This window comes from Chenopodium quinoa, unplaced genomic scaffold (assembly GCF_001683475.1).
Source record: "Chenopodium quinoa cultivar QQ74 unplaced genomic scaffold, ASM168347v1, whole genome shotgun sequence".
Lineage (NCBI taxonomy): Eukaryota > Viridiplantae > Streptophyta > Magnoliopsida > Caryophyllales > Amaranthaceae > Chenopodium > Chenopodium quinoa.
This window is the reverse complement of record NW_018743919.1, coordinates 2,720,260-2,735,932: the sequence shown is the minus strand read 5'-3', so window position 1 is coordinate 2,735,932 and position 15,673 is coordinate 2,720,260. Positions and strand designations below refer to the sequence as shown.

Genomic DNA, 15,673 nt, shown 5'->3' with positions numbered 1-15,673 from the left:
AACATCTACAATTAAGTTTTTTTTTTTTTTTTTTTTAGGAAATATAATTAATTTAGTTCACAGTCAACAATACACATTATTGACAATTATATTAAATCTCTGACTTTGTAGTACGAGTAGTGAGAAATTTATAAAATTTTAAAAGCTTGAATATTTACAATAAATTATTTTTAACAAGTTCCTACATATTAATAATATAAACCATGATAAATGATCATGATAAACTGATGGAGTATTATGTTAAATATATTACTTCATATTTATCATGAAAGTATATATACAAGTATATAATGATGTGAATTTAATAAGATCTTAATCATCTTATGTAATATATTTTTCCTTATAAATCACATGACATGTATTTAATTGAGGAAAGGCGTATTAATAAAGTAAATTGAACAATATGTTAGCAACGACCCATGTAAATTTCTGTTAGTTTGTTTTGTTTTTGGCACTAATCGTTTCACAATCGTCTATAACTAATACTAAAGTAGCAACACATGTTGTCATCTTTTCTCAAAGCTGTACACGTGACGCTACCTTATGAAAAAAATTTATGCTCAAATATTAAGTCCATCCATCTATATACCTAAATTATACTTAGTGTTAGAGTTTTTTTTGGAGGAAATTTTCCCTCCTAAACTCTATATATATATTTTTTTTCGTTTAGATTTTTGCAGAATTATTAATGTGCCTAAAAACTTTAGACTTTAATTATTTATTATTATGATGGACTTTTAAATCACATTTTCATGAGACTTCTATATTTAATTTCAATTATCCTCATTAATAACTCCTTTTGATTACGGAATCAAGCTTTATTAAAATCAAAACCACTTGTCATTAAAGTTTAATGGGCTTTAAGTTACCCGACAGTTCACGCTTAAAACTCTAGTTACTAACAATAACAATGAGCAGATAAATTAGACAACGATGATGAAACATCCAATTGTTAATTGTCAATATTAACTTTCCTTTGAAAATAGAATCCATCTCGATTCAAATCAAAACAAAATTAATCTAAATCTAACAACCGGTTTTGAAGCCCCATGACCAGATAAATTACTCATAAGTATCAATTGTGACAATAAATAACAATGTCCCTAATTTATTTATTTAAGCGATAAGCCGATAACATACAAGTAATACAAGTATAATTTCATGATTAATTACTCAGGTAAACACATGAAAGGAGTGGTTAGTTCAAAAAAGTTGAAACCCTAATCCCGCCTTTATCATCCCCTCAAACCATTTTCCCGCCTCCCAACCTCCATCCCTCTCCTTTAAACCCTCCTTCCTTCCTTTCACTCTCTCTCTCCTCCAAATCTCACCCGCCCCATCTTTCTCTCTCCTCCAATTTCCACCCCTCTTTCTCTCTCTACCCTCCATGAAAATGAGACCATCCTCATCATCCCCATCGTCGTCGTATAGCAGATATCTAAGACCAGGAGCGCTAGCCCAGATGAGAGATACTAAACTCACCACCATCAGACGCTCCCAGATATGTTTCTCTCTCCTCCTCCTCACTAACACTCACATACACCCTACCACACCCGATTCCAACCCGAACCCGAATGGTTCTATTGAATTGGAGGTTGGGATTCCTTTCTTCCCTCTCTCTCCTCGCCGCTCTCGCTGTCTCGGTCGTAAAAAGCTCGCCGCTGTTGCCCCAATTTTCACCCCTTCTCCATCCTAACATTTTTTTTGGGTTTAGTTTGAGTTGATTGTATAACGGGAAGTGTTAAATTATGTAACAAAGAAAAAAGTGTTAATTGTTGAGTTGAATAATGTTACAGTTGCAATTAATTTTGTAGAATCTTGATACATAATTGTTATACTGTTTGATTTTGAGTTGATTAATAATAATACGGAGTAATAATGATAATGAAATGGTGTAATTAGCAATTGTGGCTCTTTATTTTTTGTTTAATTTTCGATCCAAGGTTGTTTTGCTTGCATTGATTGATTGGTAAAGAATTGGGCGGTTTCAATTTTGGCGGCGAAATTGGATTGAGGAAATTATTGTTCATCTAATGTTTTGTACCTTGTGATCCGATTGTTAGGGTTATAATAGATGTAATTATTAATAGACTTCAATAAGCTTTTAATAGTTAAATTTTGGGTTGTGATGGTTAATTACTTAATTGACTTGGTTAATTAGATCTTGGTTTCATTGGGTTTATGTTCGTGCTTCAATGATTTGTTCATTCGTCTTGATATGTGTTACGATTGCTATGAGCTCGAATGCCTGATCGGTTGATCATTAGCTATGGTTTACAAGAACACTTGTAAGGTGTATGTGTCAATGTGTGTTTACTGTCTAGTTTTGCTTGCTTGAACAAGCTAAAGATCAGTTCAAAGCTCACTTCCACGATCTCATCAATCCGATCTATTCAATCTTAGTCTTGTCATAACTCTATTCAATCTTGAGGAAGCTTACAATGGTATGTCGGATTTGTTTTCGATAATCCTTTTAGCTGCGATTAAACAGTTACTTTAGAGAGGGGATCAAATAAGTAAGTATGATTTATTGCACAAAGTCTAATGAGCTTGCTTTAATATTGATCTTGCCTTAATATCTTGACAATCTCAGCTTCTTGGTGGAATAAGCACCTATAATGCCTATAGAGTGATCAAGTTTTTTAACATTTAAGCATGTAATTGAACTTAGCAATCATTCTAATGCAACATCTGTAATAAAACATGCTAATTTGTGTCAAGTATTCAATATAATTAGTATCCATTTACAGAGTAATTGTTAGTTATGACTCCTATAAGTAGGCATAATCTACTTAGAGTACCTTTCAATCACTAATACAATCCAATTTTATTCCTGAAATGGCCTAATCCCAACCGATTATGTAGTATAATCGGAAACCTATTGGTTATTCCTCGAGAGCATCAATGTATATATCAATCAAGCTAATCATATGGCAAACACGTTTCAAAAACAAGGTTACAACTATAAAAGGAACTAGCTCTTAATAATGTGTTATCACAAAGGTTGTGAAATTTGTTACTATATAAATTATGAAACGTAATTACAAATCAATATGATCTAATTAATCTCCTCTGCACTTGATACCTCTGTTCATTAGAATCATCACCAAAACATAAATACATAATATTAATACGAGTATCCATATTTATAGTAATTATACCAACAATAATAGCCATAGTTCTTTCCAAAAATAAGAATAATAAGAACAAAAAAACAGACCATATTGTAAAACAACCAACTCAAACCAAGGCATTAGCACCAGCAACAATCTCCAAGATCTCGCCAGTAATCTTAGCCTGACGCACTCTATTATAAACAACAGACAGCGATTTCCTTAAATCACTAGCATTATCAGATGCATTACTCATAGCAGTCATCCTCGCAGCGAGCTCGCTAGCAAGCGACTCCTGCAACGCCCTCAGAATCTGACTGTTAAGATACAAAGGCAGCAAAGCATCCAAGATTTGTGCAGGATCCTGCTCAAACTCAAGAATCGGCGAAAACGAAAGAGTTTCTGTTTTCACTGTATCCATCTCCACCGTCAGTTTTCCCTCTTTCGTCGTCAGACGAAACAGCTCGTCTTCAGCAGCATCCACACACTTTCCATTGATGTCGCAGATCTCTCCCTTAGGAGAGAGCGGCAAAAGTGTGTGGATTACAGGATCAGATTTCACTAACGATACGAATTTAGTATATAACATCTCAACCTTATCGACTTCCTCGCTTATAAACAGGGAAAATACATCGTCTGCTATTGCCTGTGCTTCTTTAGCAGTAGGCAGATTACTGCCGTCGAAGTACCTATCAACGGGTATGTTTGGTCTACGAACGAAGTACGTATTTCCTTTCTTACCAACACTGATGATAGTATAATCCACACCTAAATCCTTAAGCTCGGCGATACGAGCCTCGGCTTTTTTAAGCAACATGTTGTTGAACCCCCCGCAGAGGCCACGGTCTCCTGTGACTACCATTAGAGCTACCTTCTTTACAGGGCGGACCCTCGTCAGAGGCACGTCGATGTCGTCGGTTTGCAGTTGCTCGTTTATGTTGTACAGAACCTCGACGAGGGTCTCCGAGAAGGGACGTCCGTTTACGACGGCTTCCTGAGCACGACGGACCTTAGCGGCCGCCACGAGCTTCATTGCTTCGGTGATCTTTTGGGTGTTCTTAACTGATCCTATGCGGTCGCGGAGCTCGCGGAGGTTGCTGCATTGGATAGGGCAGGTGTTGGGAATTGATGCGTTGGAAGGGGGTGGTGCTTGGGTGGATTGAGTGGTGGTGGAGAGGTGGAAGCTGCTCACTGAGGAGCTAAAGGAAAGAGAACAGGCCATTGTTTGGTGTGATTATTATTATTTTTTTTTTTTTTTTTGGATTTTTTGAGGTTTGATTGATCTCTCAAAGCTAAGCTAAGAATGGAGTTAGCTTAGGAGAAGAAGAAAAGGTGAGAAATCTTATCTAAGAGAGGGTGTGATGTGGAAGAAAGGAAGGGAATGAGAGGTGGAGGGGAGGAAGGATTGGATGAGGTTTTTGTTTTGGTGTGGATAAGGAGGGAGATTTCAACCGTTGAATTTTGGAGGTAAATTTGGATTTTCTTTTTTAACTTGGAATTTTTTTTTTTTTTTTTGATGTGGTTTATAGTATGAGTACTACATTATAATCTAAGCAAAATATACATGCTGTGTAATAGTGTAATAGATTTATTAATTTGGGGGCTCAAAACAAAGTTAAAGTTAAGATTAATGTAGTGGAAATGAGATCATCTTTTAAACAAGAGGCTGGAAATTTATTACTCGTTAAATATAATTTAGGGAGGGGATTCTCTTATTTTCTCTGTACTCTATTAAATTGTTTAGCCCACTAACTTAACCATGTTGAGAAACTAGCTAAAAAAAAAAAATCTTATTGCGTAGCTTATAGGTCAAGTCACTATCATATACTTCCTCTGTTTTTTATACTTGCAACACTTCCTTTAAATGGAAATGTCACAATACTTGCAACACACTACAATTAGAGAGATTTTTTTTTTTTTTGTTAAAAGTTCTACTATTACCCTTATTTTAATCTCATGGCCCACTAAATTATACTCCTAATCATCTCTCACCCTCATTTTAAGTATATTAAATCATATGAGCCCCACTTTTCTTAAATACCATGAAAAAAGTGTGCATTGCAAGTATAAAGAAACGGAAAAAGTACAAGTAAAATATTCAATTGTGGGTTAGGTCATCTTTATTTTCCTTGTAATACTTGGTTCTTTGTTGTACACCATGAAAATTGTATTTAGCTTATAAGGATGTGTTTTATTCACATACTTTTCACTTGTTGGAATCAACTTGAAGTTACATGAACTTATTTGAAATAATTAACACTAATTTTTCTTGAACTTATCTCATCTGAACTTATATTTGCTAAAATAAGTGAAAACAAGATGAAAAGAGTAGGACGTAAAGCACAAGTCTCGATAAGTATTCAGTGTATTTGGAAAATACTTAAAGGAGACATACAATATCAAGAATAATCAATATGATAAAATGAGACTAATGTTGATTTTTAATACAATTACCTACTTTTATAAACTCATAAGTGCTACAATTGGCTAATCATAATATAGAAGGTCATAGACTAACAATTCACAAGTCACAAGTCTCAAGTCTCAAGTTGTGAAATGTGTGGTATTTAGCATTTTGGACAACATATATCAAATATGTATTCCATTGTCCCCACTCTAGGAATTTAACGAAGGGAATATGCGACCATAAGCCAGTGATTCATTTGGAGGGACATGTTGCTAGTAATTGATTTTGCCTCTTCAATAGGGAAAAATGATGCTATTCATAAATTGTTAACCTTAAACAATTGGGCTTACACCAACAATGGGCCATTTTAAAACTAAGAGTGTCTTCAACTCTTCAAGGAACAATTATTGTAGGCCCATTCATCAATTGTTCTACAAATTATAAGCAAACGGAAATGCTTAAGCAAACATTTAGAGGACGTTCATGAATATTGGAAGAAAATAAGTAAGAGAGAGGTAATTAATCATTTTACTCTTAACTTTTCATATATATATAAAGTAATTTTTTTTTTTTCATTCAAACGATGTATGAATAACGCCAAATCTTTTGAAAAATAGCTACAGTCATAGGAGTGTAGAAGCTAGAACAAGCTTCGACAAAGATCTTATGTTTATAATACACCTTTTGTCCCAAAATATCTGACACAATCAACTTTACACACATGTTAGTTTGACTATATTTTTATATAATTAAATATTAATGAAAATTATTTTAAAAATTATATTATAAAACTTTATATTAATAGTTATCTAACAACATATTTTATGATTAAATATGTTTTATTATGTTAGTAAAAAATTAACGTCCCAGATATTCTGGGACAGAGGGAGTACTCCTTATACTATCTTTGTACATCACCGTTAATAATTGCAATTCTATAATCAGATATAAACTAGATATGAGCAATTGTGTACACTCATCCTCTATCTATATAGCTCACCATCCTGTTTATTTTTTGACAATTCCTCTTAATTACAAACAACCGTCCGCTAACCCAAGCCTTGAGAGTCGAACCTCATCAAATTTACCGTCGAAAAATCCGAAAATATCCAAACAGCTTAAAACTAAAGTAATTGCAAAAGTCTATTATAGTCAACCCAAAACCTTTAAAAAATGGTCGAACACCAACCCAAACCCAAACCCAAACCCAAACTGATCAGTTGGTATTGGTTAGACTTGTATCACTTGGTCTATTACTCTACTAGTCTACTCTAACCTAAACAACCCATTTGGCCATTTGCCCTCTTAACAGTGAGTTCTTCTATCGACTGTTTTGTTTACAAAGGTGCGCGTGTGTGACTGCCGTCTGCGAGCGAGCAAAAGAGTGAAAAAAAAATGGAGTTTGAGAAGAGGAAAGCCGCAACAATGGCGGCAATATCATCAACAGAATTAGACAAATCTCCCAAAGGAACAATCGACGCACCAATCATACCTCTCCTCAACACCATTAACAACCACCCTTCATACTACACCACCTCCTCTTGCTCCGGTCGCATCTCCATTTTCTCACACCTCCCAGACAAGCCCAAAGGGGGCACCTGGGCCTTCATCTCCCACGACCCAGTGGACCCCACTTCGATCCTCAACCTCATCTTCCCTCCCTCTTCAACCCCCGCCACCGAGTCTGCTGACTCGCCCGAGTCGACTCAGTCCGAGTTGGTGTTCCGGTTCGAGCCCCTGATCATTGCGGTGGAGTGTAAGGACGTGGGTGCGGCTCAGTTCTTGGTGGCATTGGCTATATCTCGTGGGTTCAGGGAATCTGGGATTACTAGTGTGAGTAGTAAGAGGGTGATTGTTGCAATTCGATGTTCAATTAGGTTGGAAGTTCCTTTAGGGTGTAAAGGGAGGATTATGGTGTCTCCTGAGTATTTGAGGTATCTTGTGGAGATTGCTAATGATAAGATGGGAGCTAATTGGAAGAGGACTCAAGGGTTTTTGGAGGGTTTAAGGAAGAATGGGTTTGTGGGGCCTAGTGATGTGGAAGCCGAAGCCGAAGCCGGGGACGGGTTTGTGGGGTTGAGTGGTGGTGCTGATGATGGTGATGGTGCAATTTGGGAAGAGGAGAAATGGGTTGGTGTCAATCAAGAAGGGACTAATTTTCAGAGAGATTCTGGTAATTTTGTGTTCATTTTGCTTTTAGTTTTAGTTTGGAGGCTGATTTGATGTGTGTAAATCGTGCTTTGTTTCATGTGATTTGCTTGTCTGAATGATTTTATGCTGATTAAAATGCTCATTTTGTGCGTTAGATTTCATAAGTTAGCACAATGCTAATGTTTTGTTCATGGGGTTTGTTCATGTTATTCATGTATCTTGTAATATTTGGGTGTGTTTGCCAGTAGTAGTAGCAAAGTTATGAAATTTGATATTAGGCTATACTGCTATAGACTCTAATAATCTAATTTCTTACAAAGTTGAAAGTATAGAATGGAGTTTGCAGATGATCCTCGACTATATAATGTATGAGTGAGCTTACTTGTTATAAGAGGATGATGAGGAGGAGAGGAAGTGAGCATGAGGAGCTTTCTCCTTGTGAAGCACCTTGGATTTGTTGGAGGGTGTTGATTGTCCAACTTTCACCTTTGGAAAAACTAAAAGCCAATCAGATTTCTTTTGGGACATCTTGAGCTCAATGGAAGAATTTGTATTGTATCTCTACGAAGGCAAATTATTAGTTTTACCTCTAATTTGAATGCTTTGTTCCTTTTGCACATCATAGATTTGCTGTAGGACTTTTCTTTCTATACTTAAAGAGCAAAAGAATATGTGATTAGGTGAAATTTATGCAAATGTCTAGTACTTCGTAGTTGAATACTCTGTCAATTAATGTGGTACAAGGAAGTAACTCATAGGTGAATGGTACAAGGAATAAATCGTGGGTACATCATGGGTGAATGGTAATAAAAGTTGTACTCAATTTTCAGAATTATATCCCGGGAATATGGCAATACAATCCAAATCTTTACAGTTGAGGGAGGTGGAATTGAACTTTGTTGAATTGAGGGAATGAAAATAGATGGTTGCTTTTTGGTCCATTATTTTGGGTGTATAAGAAAACAGTCCTATCTCCTATCATTAAGACACTCTATACTATCATATTATCATTCTCATCTTTTTCATCACCAGGAAGTAAATGGATGTAAGACAGAAACTGTAATAGTGTTGGTCCAAATCATACCCCCTCTTGTTGCATTTTTATCTGTAATTATGTTGGTCTGACTTCTGAGTGTTATTATGACAATCAACTATTGATGGTTGCAGGATATCTTTTTCTCCCCTAAGAGAGCTAGTCTGAAATTTTTGAATCATTGGCAGGGCCACTGGGAAGTTCTGGTTCCAGTCTAGCCATTGTACCCATTAAAATTGTCGGAGAAAGCATAGAGAGGCTGTTACTATGGGGTCATTCTTCTTGTACAATCTGTAATGCTGATTGCAAAGAGATTCTGATATATGGTGGTTTTGGAGGCATAGGTAGGCATGCACGTAGAAGTGACTTTTTATTGCTGGATTTATCGTCAGGCAGATTGTCTGTGCTAGATGTTAAGGGCTCTCCCTCTCCGCGTATGGGTCATACATCTTCATTAGTTGGAGGTTCAATGATTGTTATTGGAGGCAGAGCTGATCCTACCAATATTCTGGATGAGTTATGGATCTTCGATATCATGAAAGCTGAATGGAAATTGGTAGGCAACACTGGTGATGTGTTTGCTCCAAGGTGATGATACCAACTACTGATAGTGCTCTAGTAGATGTTGCTTTTAAAGGACATTTTTCATTTGACAGATTAGCTAATGATGTAAATTTTTGTGCAGGCATCGTCATGCAGCTGCTGTTGTAGGTTCAAATATTTACATATTCGGTGGACTTAATAACAACACATTGTATTCTTCCTTAGCTGTGTTGGATGTGGATACATTGAAATGGAAGGAGGTACAAGCAAGTGGAGAATTGCCCTGTGCTCGGCATTCACATTCATTGGTTGCTTATGGCAATAAATTGTTTCTGTTTGGTGGATACAATGGTGAGAGAGCATTGGGGGACCTTTATAGTTTTGATATCCATGATAGTCAATGGGCAAAAGTAAAAACAGTTGGAAAAGGTCCTTATCCAAGGTTTTCACACTCAATGTTTGTGTATAAAGATTATTTGGGAATTGTTGGTGGTTGTCCTGTCAGACAGCATTGCGAAGAGTTGTCCTTGCTTGACCTAAAGTCTTTCTCATGGAAGCAGGTGATCTTGAATTCAATAGGCAAGCAATTGTTTGTTCGAAATACTGCCAACGTTGTCAGTGATGATCTGATTATGATAGGTGGTGGAGCATCCTGTTATGCATTCGGTACGAAATTCAGTGAGCCATCAATGATCAACTTGCTATCATTGTTAAATTTCAATGATGCTACTGTGTCTTCTTTGTCTAAAGAGAAACAGAGCACACCCCGGTATGAAGATTCCGTTGAGAGAACAAAGAATAATTTTGGTTCACTTCCTGATGTATGTGTACAACCATCTGATTTGGGTACTAACTCGAATGTGGACAAAGCACCTTGTAGTGATGTTGGACACGTGACTAAGACTTCGTATTGGGTACTGAAACTGCAAAAAAGGTATGCTAAATTGGGAAAGGACGTACTTAAGAAATTTGGTTGGCTAGACCTTGGTCGAAAGGTGTATTCCCATGAAGATGGATCTTATATATATTTCCCTGTTACTGTAAAGTTCAGTGTTATATTCTCTGATGAGCTATCCCAAAAAAGAGGGATAGCTGAAGGATTGAGTGACCTTAATATGTCAAAGAATATTCTTGATTCCTCTGCTTCTGCCTTGGATTTTCTAGTGGCTTGTGGTGCCACTAAGCACGTTGATGAGGTAGTTGCAATGAAGAAAGCCTCTATATCTCCCTTGGAAGCAATGAAGGAAGCTGTGGCTTTGCTACTGAAGCAAAAATCCCTATCTGAAGGGCTGTTGGAGCAGCTACCAACCAGGTTTCTCTTCAGCTTTTGTAATCTTAAAGCTGTTTTTTTTTTTCTTTTTGTTTTTTCTTTTCTTTTCTTTTCTTTTCTTTTTGTGTGTGTGTGGGGGGGGGGGGGGGAGGTAAGTTTCCGTATTCCAGAGAAATCTTTATCTAGGCAGCTATATAGGAAATAGTTCGTCAAGGATAGTGGTTGGATGAACATAGCTTTATATGTTGACATGTCTTTGTTTGCATGATCTTAACTGAAATTAGGTGTACCTTTTCTTTAGGTGGGAGCGGCTTGGTGACGTTGTTGTCCTTCCTATCACTTCCTTCAGAGATCCTGCATGGGACACAATAGGTAGCGAGCTTTGGTCTGCTGTTGCTCAAACTCTTGGTGCTCGTCGTCTTGCTCGCCAGGTACACTACGTAATTTATAACCACGAGTTGTGTTTACATTAAAGTTGCCAAGAGTTTCCTGATACAAAAATTTGATTAGACAAATTGTAATTAGATTCTGCCATAGGTCACATACAGTGGAAGTTACCGACAAATTGTTTTATAATGCCACTGCAGTACTATGCTGCTGTACCACTGTGGTAATGTCATCTCTCCTATTACTAGTTTCCTGCTGTAACTCAATGCTCATACATGTTGTTACAGGGTCGTGTTGCTTCAACTGGAACACGGGACAGTCGTCTAGAGATCCTCATTGGAGATAATGGTTGGGTTGAACATCGCGAAAATGGTATAGCATATTGTTTTGATACCACAAAATGCATGTTCTCCTGGGGAAATCTTTCAGAGAAACTTCGCATGGCCCGTGTGGATTGTAGAGGCGAAGTTATTGTGGATCTTTTTGCGGGAATTGGATATTTTACCTTGCCTTTTCTTGTAAGGTATTCTTGGATTTCCTAACTTGACACATGTATACAACATGTCTATGTGAGTTCTTCTAAGATTGGAGCTATTGATTTATTTTCTAACAGGATAAAACCTTGTTTGAAATATGCTTGAATCAGTTCTGTGCTCCCCTAGTCCCCTGTGGACTGTAAGTGTATGTACACAATTTCTTTGACAAATCTATATTCTATGTCATGAGATTGTAGGGTTGGTCTTAATCAACAACCTGAGATTTTTGCATTAGTAATGAGAAGAGTGGTACTGAAAAAGAATGATACTTATGTGTAATAAACTGGAAATTTGCTAATCAGTGAAGACCGAGAAGTAAGATTGAGAAATTTTTAGAGGGTTTTGATTACATCCACCTAATTCAAGTGCCCAGGGGACCTGGCATCACTCCCAAGTTCCAAAAGGCAAAAATACAAACACACTTTCTGAACGAATTGCCTCTCTAGTCCCCACCTCTTTTAATTACATCTCTGATATTTCCTTTCCTTTAGTTAGCTAACTTGCTACGTCATACTTCTCATTAGTAGAATTATTAGGGGCTTCCCAAATTTCCCTCCTTGTTGGGCCTAGTTTAATAAAAAAGAATGGGGGTTTATTTAATCATGACAGCTTGCAATGTGGCAAATTTCAAATATGAGAACTTTCTATAAATTTGACTATCAGAACTTTGAAATCAATGGCAAACTTTATTTGTCGTGTATGGCTTAGAACCAGATCTTTTAAGAGGGTCATACAAGTTGGTCATGGTATTAGCATTGAATTCTAACTCTTTGAAGAGTGATTTTTGTGCTTTGTCTCTTTACTTTATAATAGTAGTAACTAGTATAGTACCCGTGCAATTGCACGGTATAATAAGTTCATATGTATAATTTATTTATCAAATCAATTTTTTAATAATAATGATGAAGTGGAAATCAAAAGTTACGCTCTAACATATATAGCTCCTACAAATATCATAGCATGATTTAACGTTGGTATTTACATCATTATTCTACTATTATTTTACCTATTAAATTAATTATAGACTTAAAATTAGGGATGGCAGGTGGCTAAAAAAATGCGAGTCCCGCACCGCACCCGTCCCAGTTGGAGCAGTTATGGGTTCAACTTTGGCGGGTAAGCGGTGGATTTGATGTCATACCCGCCTACCCGCCAGTGACCTGCCAACTTATTACTAATTTACTACCGCTAATTTTTTATGTAATTCGTTTTGTATTTGTAATGATGAAGGACTACTTTTATACCAATTGACTACTTGTATAATATATTATTAAATTATGTATTTACAACAATTTAGAGATAGCATAATGACATGTTCTATAGGAAATTTATCAAACAAATGTTGTTAGGTTAGCGGATAAAAGGCGGCCAGGTAGTGGATATCCACATGGGTGGTGGATCGGATGTAGGTCTCCCGCTTAGGCGGGTGTGGGTGTTAAAATTTTACCCATCGCGGGTAGGGGGTAGATCACAGGTATAAATTTTTTTTGACATATGCGGATACGGGGGAGGGGGTACCCGCAACAGTGCCGCCCAATTGCCATCCCTACTTAAAATTATGAACCAGTAATTGGGTAAAAAATTTTAGTATTTGTTTTATACTACCTCTGTACTTTTTTGTTATATTCACTTGCATTTGTGATGAGGTATCCAACGAAAACTTTTAATATCAAGGTGACACGTGGAGCTTCGCCCTCTGTTTTAATATAGTTATAGATTGTGCTTTACCTTTAAATTATAATACATTGATACTGAATAATTTCCTACTCTTGGTCGATCAGAGGTAATGCTACATTGGTTTATGCCTGTGAGTGGAATCCCCATGCTGTTGAGGCTCTTCATCATAATCTTCAAGTCAATTTGGTTTCTGATCGTTGCATTGTACTCGAAGGAGATAATCGTCTTACAGCTCCTAAAGTATGGCCCTTTCTTTGTTTGATTATCTTTGTAAATCATACATCTGCTATTATAGATATTCACATGATATGTTAGTGTTTATGAGCCCTTTGATCATCTACATCTACTAATATTGATTTTCATGAGTTGTTTTAGTGTTAATGAACCCTTTCATGATTTATCTTATGTTTCTAGTTTGGTTATGCTGAGCATTCTGATGCTGATAATATTTCATAGTAGCTGTCAAATTTTGATAACAGATAGGTATATTGGGGTTGTGTAGTTTGCTCAGCATTGGGGATCCATTTTCTGCAGCAATTGAAACTTTAAAAGTAATTTCTTTTGTTGAAGCTGTTGCTGATGTTGATTGATTATTCATCCTTCCAATTTTACAGGGAGTTGCTAATCGTGTCTGTCTTGGTCTCCTACCATCTAGCGAGGGCAGTTGGGTTACTGCTGTAAGGGCATTAAGGTAATTAATCTGGATGACCTTTTCTTTTAATTTGTAAAATCAACATGCGCATCACAACAGAATATGACTATCTTGTCTCACCTTGTTGTTCATTTCAAGCATTTCGCCATCTCACTTAACTTCTATGCTATTTTTTTTAGTAGAAGTAAAATCTGATTCCAACCTTAAAAGGCCTAAATAATAGGCAACATCTTATTGGGGGTCATTTGAAGGAATAAAATTAGAAACACCATTATTAACAAGTTATAATCCAACTCTATTTATAAGTTTTGCAACTTTACCAATACGATATTCCAATGTATGTCAATCGCTGGACACTGTTTTGGTTTAGGGTGTGGATATCATTACTATATCGGTAGGCGCCTAGTCAGTAAGATGACTGTTATGGTTTGTACTCTGTTATGTATGGATAGAGGGAGTAGCTACTAGGTAGACAGAAGGAGATAGTACATCTATATATGTCCATTTTTGAGTTTCCTCGATGTTCTTTACATAATCTAATACATGATTGACTTGGATTTGGATGGTAGGTGTGAGGGTGGCACACTTCACATACATGGGAATGTGAAGGACTCAGAGGAGAGTCAGTGGACTCTACATATCATGGACTCTATCTCTGAAATTGCGAAATCTGAAGGTATCTTGTATTCTTGTGGCAAACTTGTTTCTTCTTTTCCCTTCTTTATGCTACTTAACTCTCAAATTAATTGCTGCACTGAAAAAGGTTGAAATATTTTAAGCCTCCGACTTGCCAAACTGTAATGACTTCGAACATGTCTTATACAGGTCGCTGTTGGAATGTGTCGGTGGTGCATTTGGAGAGAGTGAAGTGGTATGCCCCTCATATCCGTCATCTTGTCGCTGATGTAAGATGTGAACAAATTCTAAAATGAAGAAATTCAGATGTTGGTACCATTTTGGAATTGTTAAACATAAATCTGAGTCTGCTGTACTACCAACTCGCTAATCGCAGTCACAGGCTCTTATGGAATCAGAACTGGGTTACATTTTACAATGAAGTATGTAAGGATACATGCTATTATGCATTTTAAACGACATTTGCTATGTTAGTCGCTTTTTTGTAGCTTAACTCATAGTTGAGCTCAAGCTCAGGTAAAATTTTGTTGGATTTGATTGGTTATAGACAATTAATGTGCTTGTATTCCAGTAATCTTCATTAATTTGTAGAACTTCTTAACATGGTAGAACATAAAAGTTCAAGGGAGAGATTTGGCCTTGGGTTTTGGAAAGAAAACCTGCATAGCAAATGTTTGAAATTTGAGTTCATTTTCTGATTGGTGAATAACTGAATAATCTGAATACTGCTGCTTGGACATATAGCTGGCCCACCCAAAAAAAAAAACTTATAAAACAAAAGAAGTTGAAACAGATAATGAAATGGTCCAAGCATGAAGGTGGAAAACAAGTCGTTTGGATGTGATTTCGATTCAAGTCATTAGAGAAGAATTACTCTGTATTCAGTTTGGTTTCGGTTGAGGCATGGGCAATATATTGAGTTAATTATTCTGTACTTTTTCATATAAATCAATTAATTTTAGGTCGGGTTGTGTTGCTTTGATATCGGCTCAGGTTAAAATCAGATAATTCAATTAGAAATTTGTTCGCGTTGGATCAATTTTGCAAGCTCTAGTCAACTGAACAATGAACTAAAGGTATAGAATCACTAAAATCACTAGGGACAACGATTTCCCAATTCACTATGACAAGAATAATGGACTATAGCATTGAATTCCTCATTATATTTAGTTGCATTCTGTTATTGTCCTCATTTATCAATGGCTAAATTTAGTGACATGCCAAATTTTATGGTGTATATGTCTGATTGCATTGTTTTTTTAACATGA

General features: G+C 36.4%; 2 protein-coding genes across 2 annotated transcripts; one reads left to right on the top strand and one right to left on the bottom strand.

The window, feature by feature from the left end:
- Positions 1-2,990: 2,990 nt before the first annotated feature.
- LOC110687371 (ATP synthase gamma chain, chloroplastic-like) lies at positions 2,991-4,629 on the bottom strand. Its single transcript, XM_021864016.1, has one exon. It carries the CDS (start codon positions 4,333-4,335, stop codon positions 3,241-3,243), a length of 1,095 nt encoding a protein of 364 aa, XP_021719708.1. The 5' UTR covers positions 4,336-4,629; the 3' UTR covers positions 2,991-3,240.
- A 2,181-nt stretch (positions 4,630-6,810) lies between these two features.
- Positions 6,811-15,348, top strand: LOC110687370 (tRNA wybutosine-synthesizing protein 2/3/4-like). The gene is made up of 9 exons (XM_021864015.1): positions 6,811-7,693; positions 8,893-9,292; positions 9,390-10,559; positions 10,819-10,948; positions 11,192-11,427; positions 13,222-13,357; positions 13,732-13,808; positions 14,339-14,445; positions 14,595-15,348. Exons 1-9 carry the CDS (start codon positions 6,916-6,918, stop codon positions 14,699-14,701), a joined length of 3,141 nt encoding a protein of 1,046 aa, XP_021719707.1. The 5' UTR covers positions 6,811-6,915; the 3' UTR covers positions 14,702-15,348.
- The last annotated feature ends 325 nt before the right edge of the window (positions 15,349-15,673 follow it).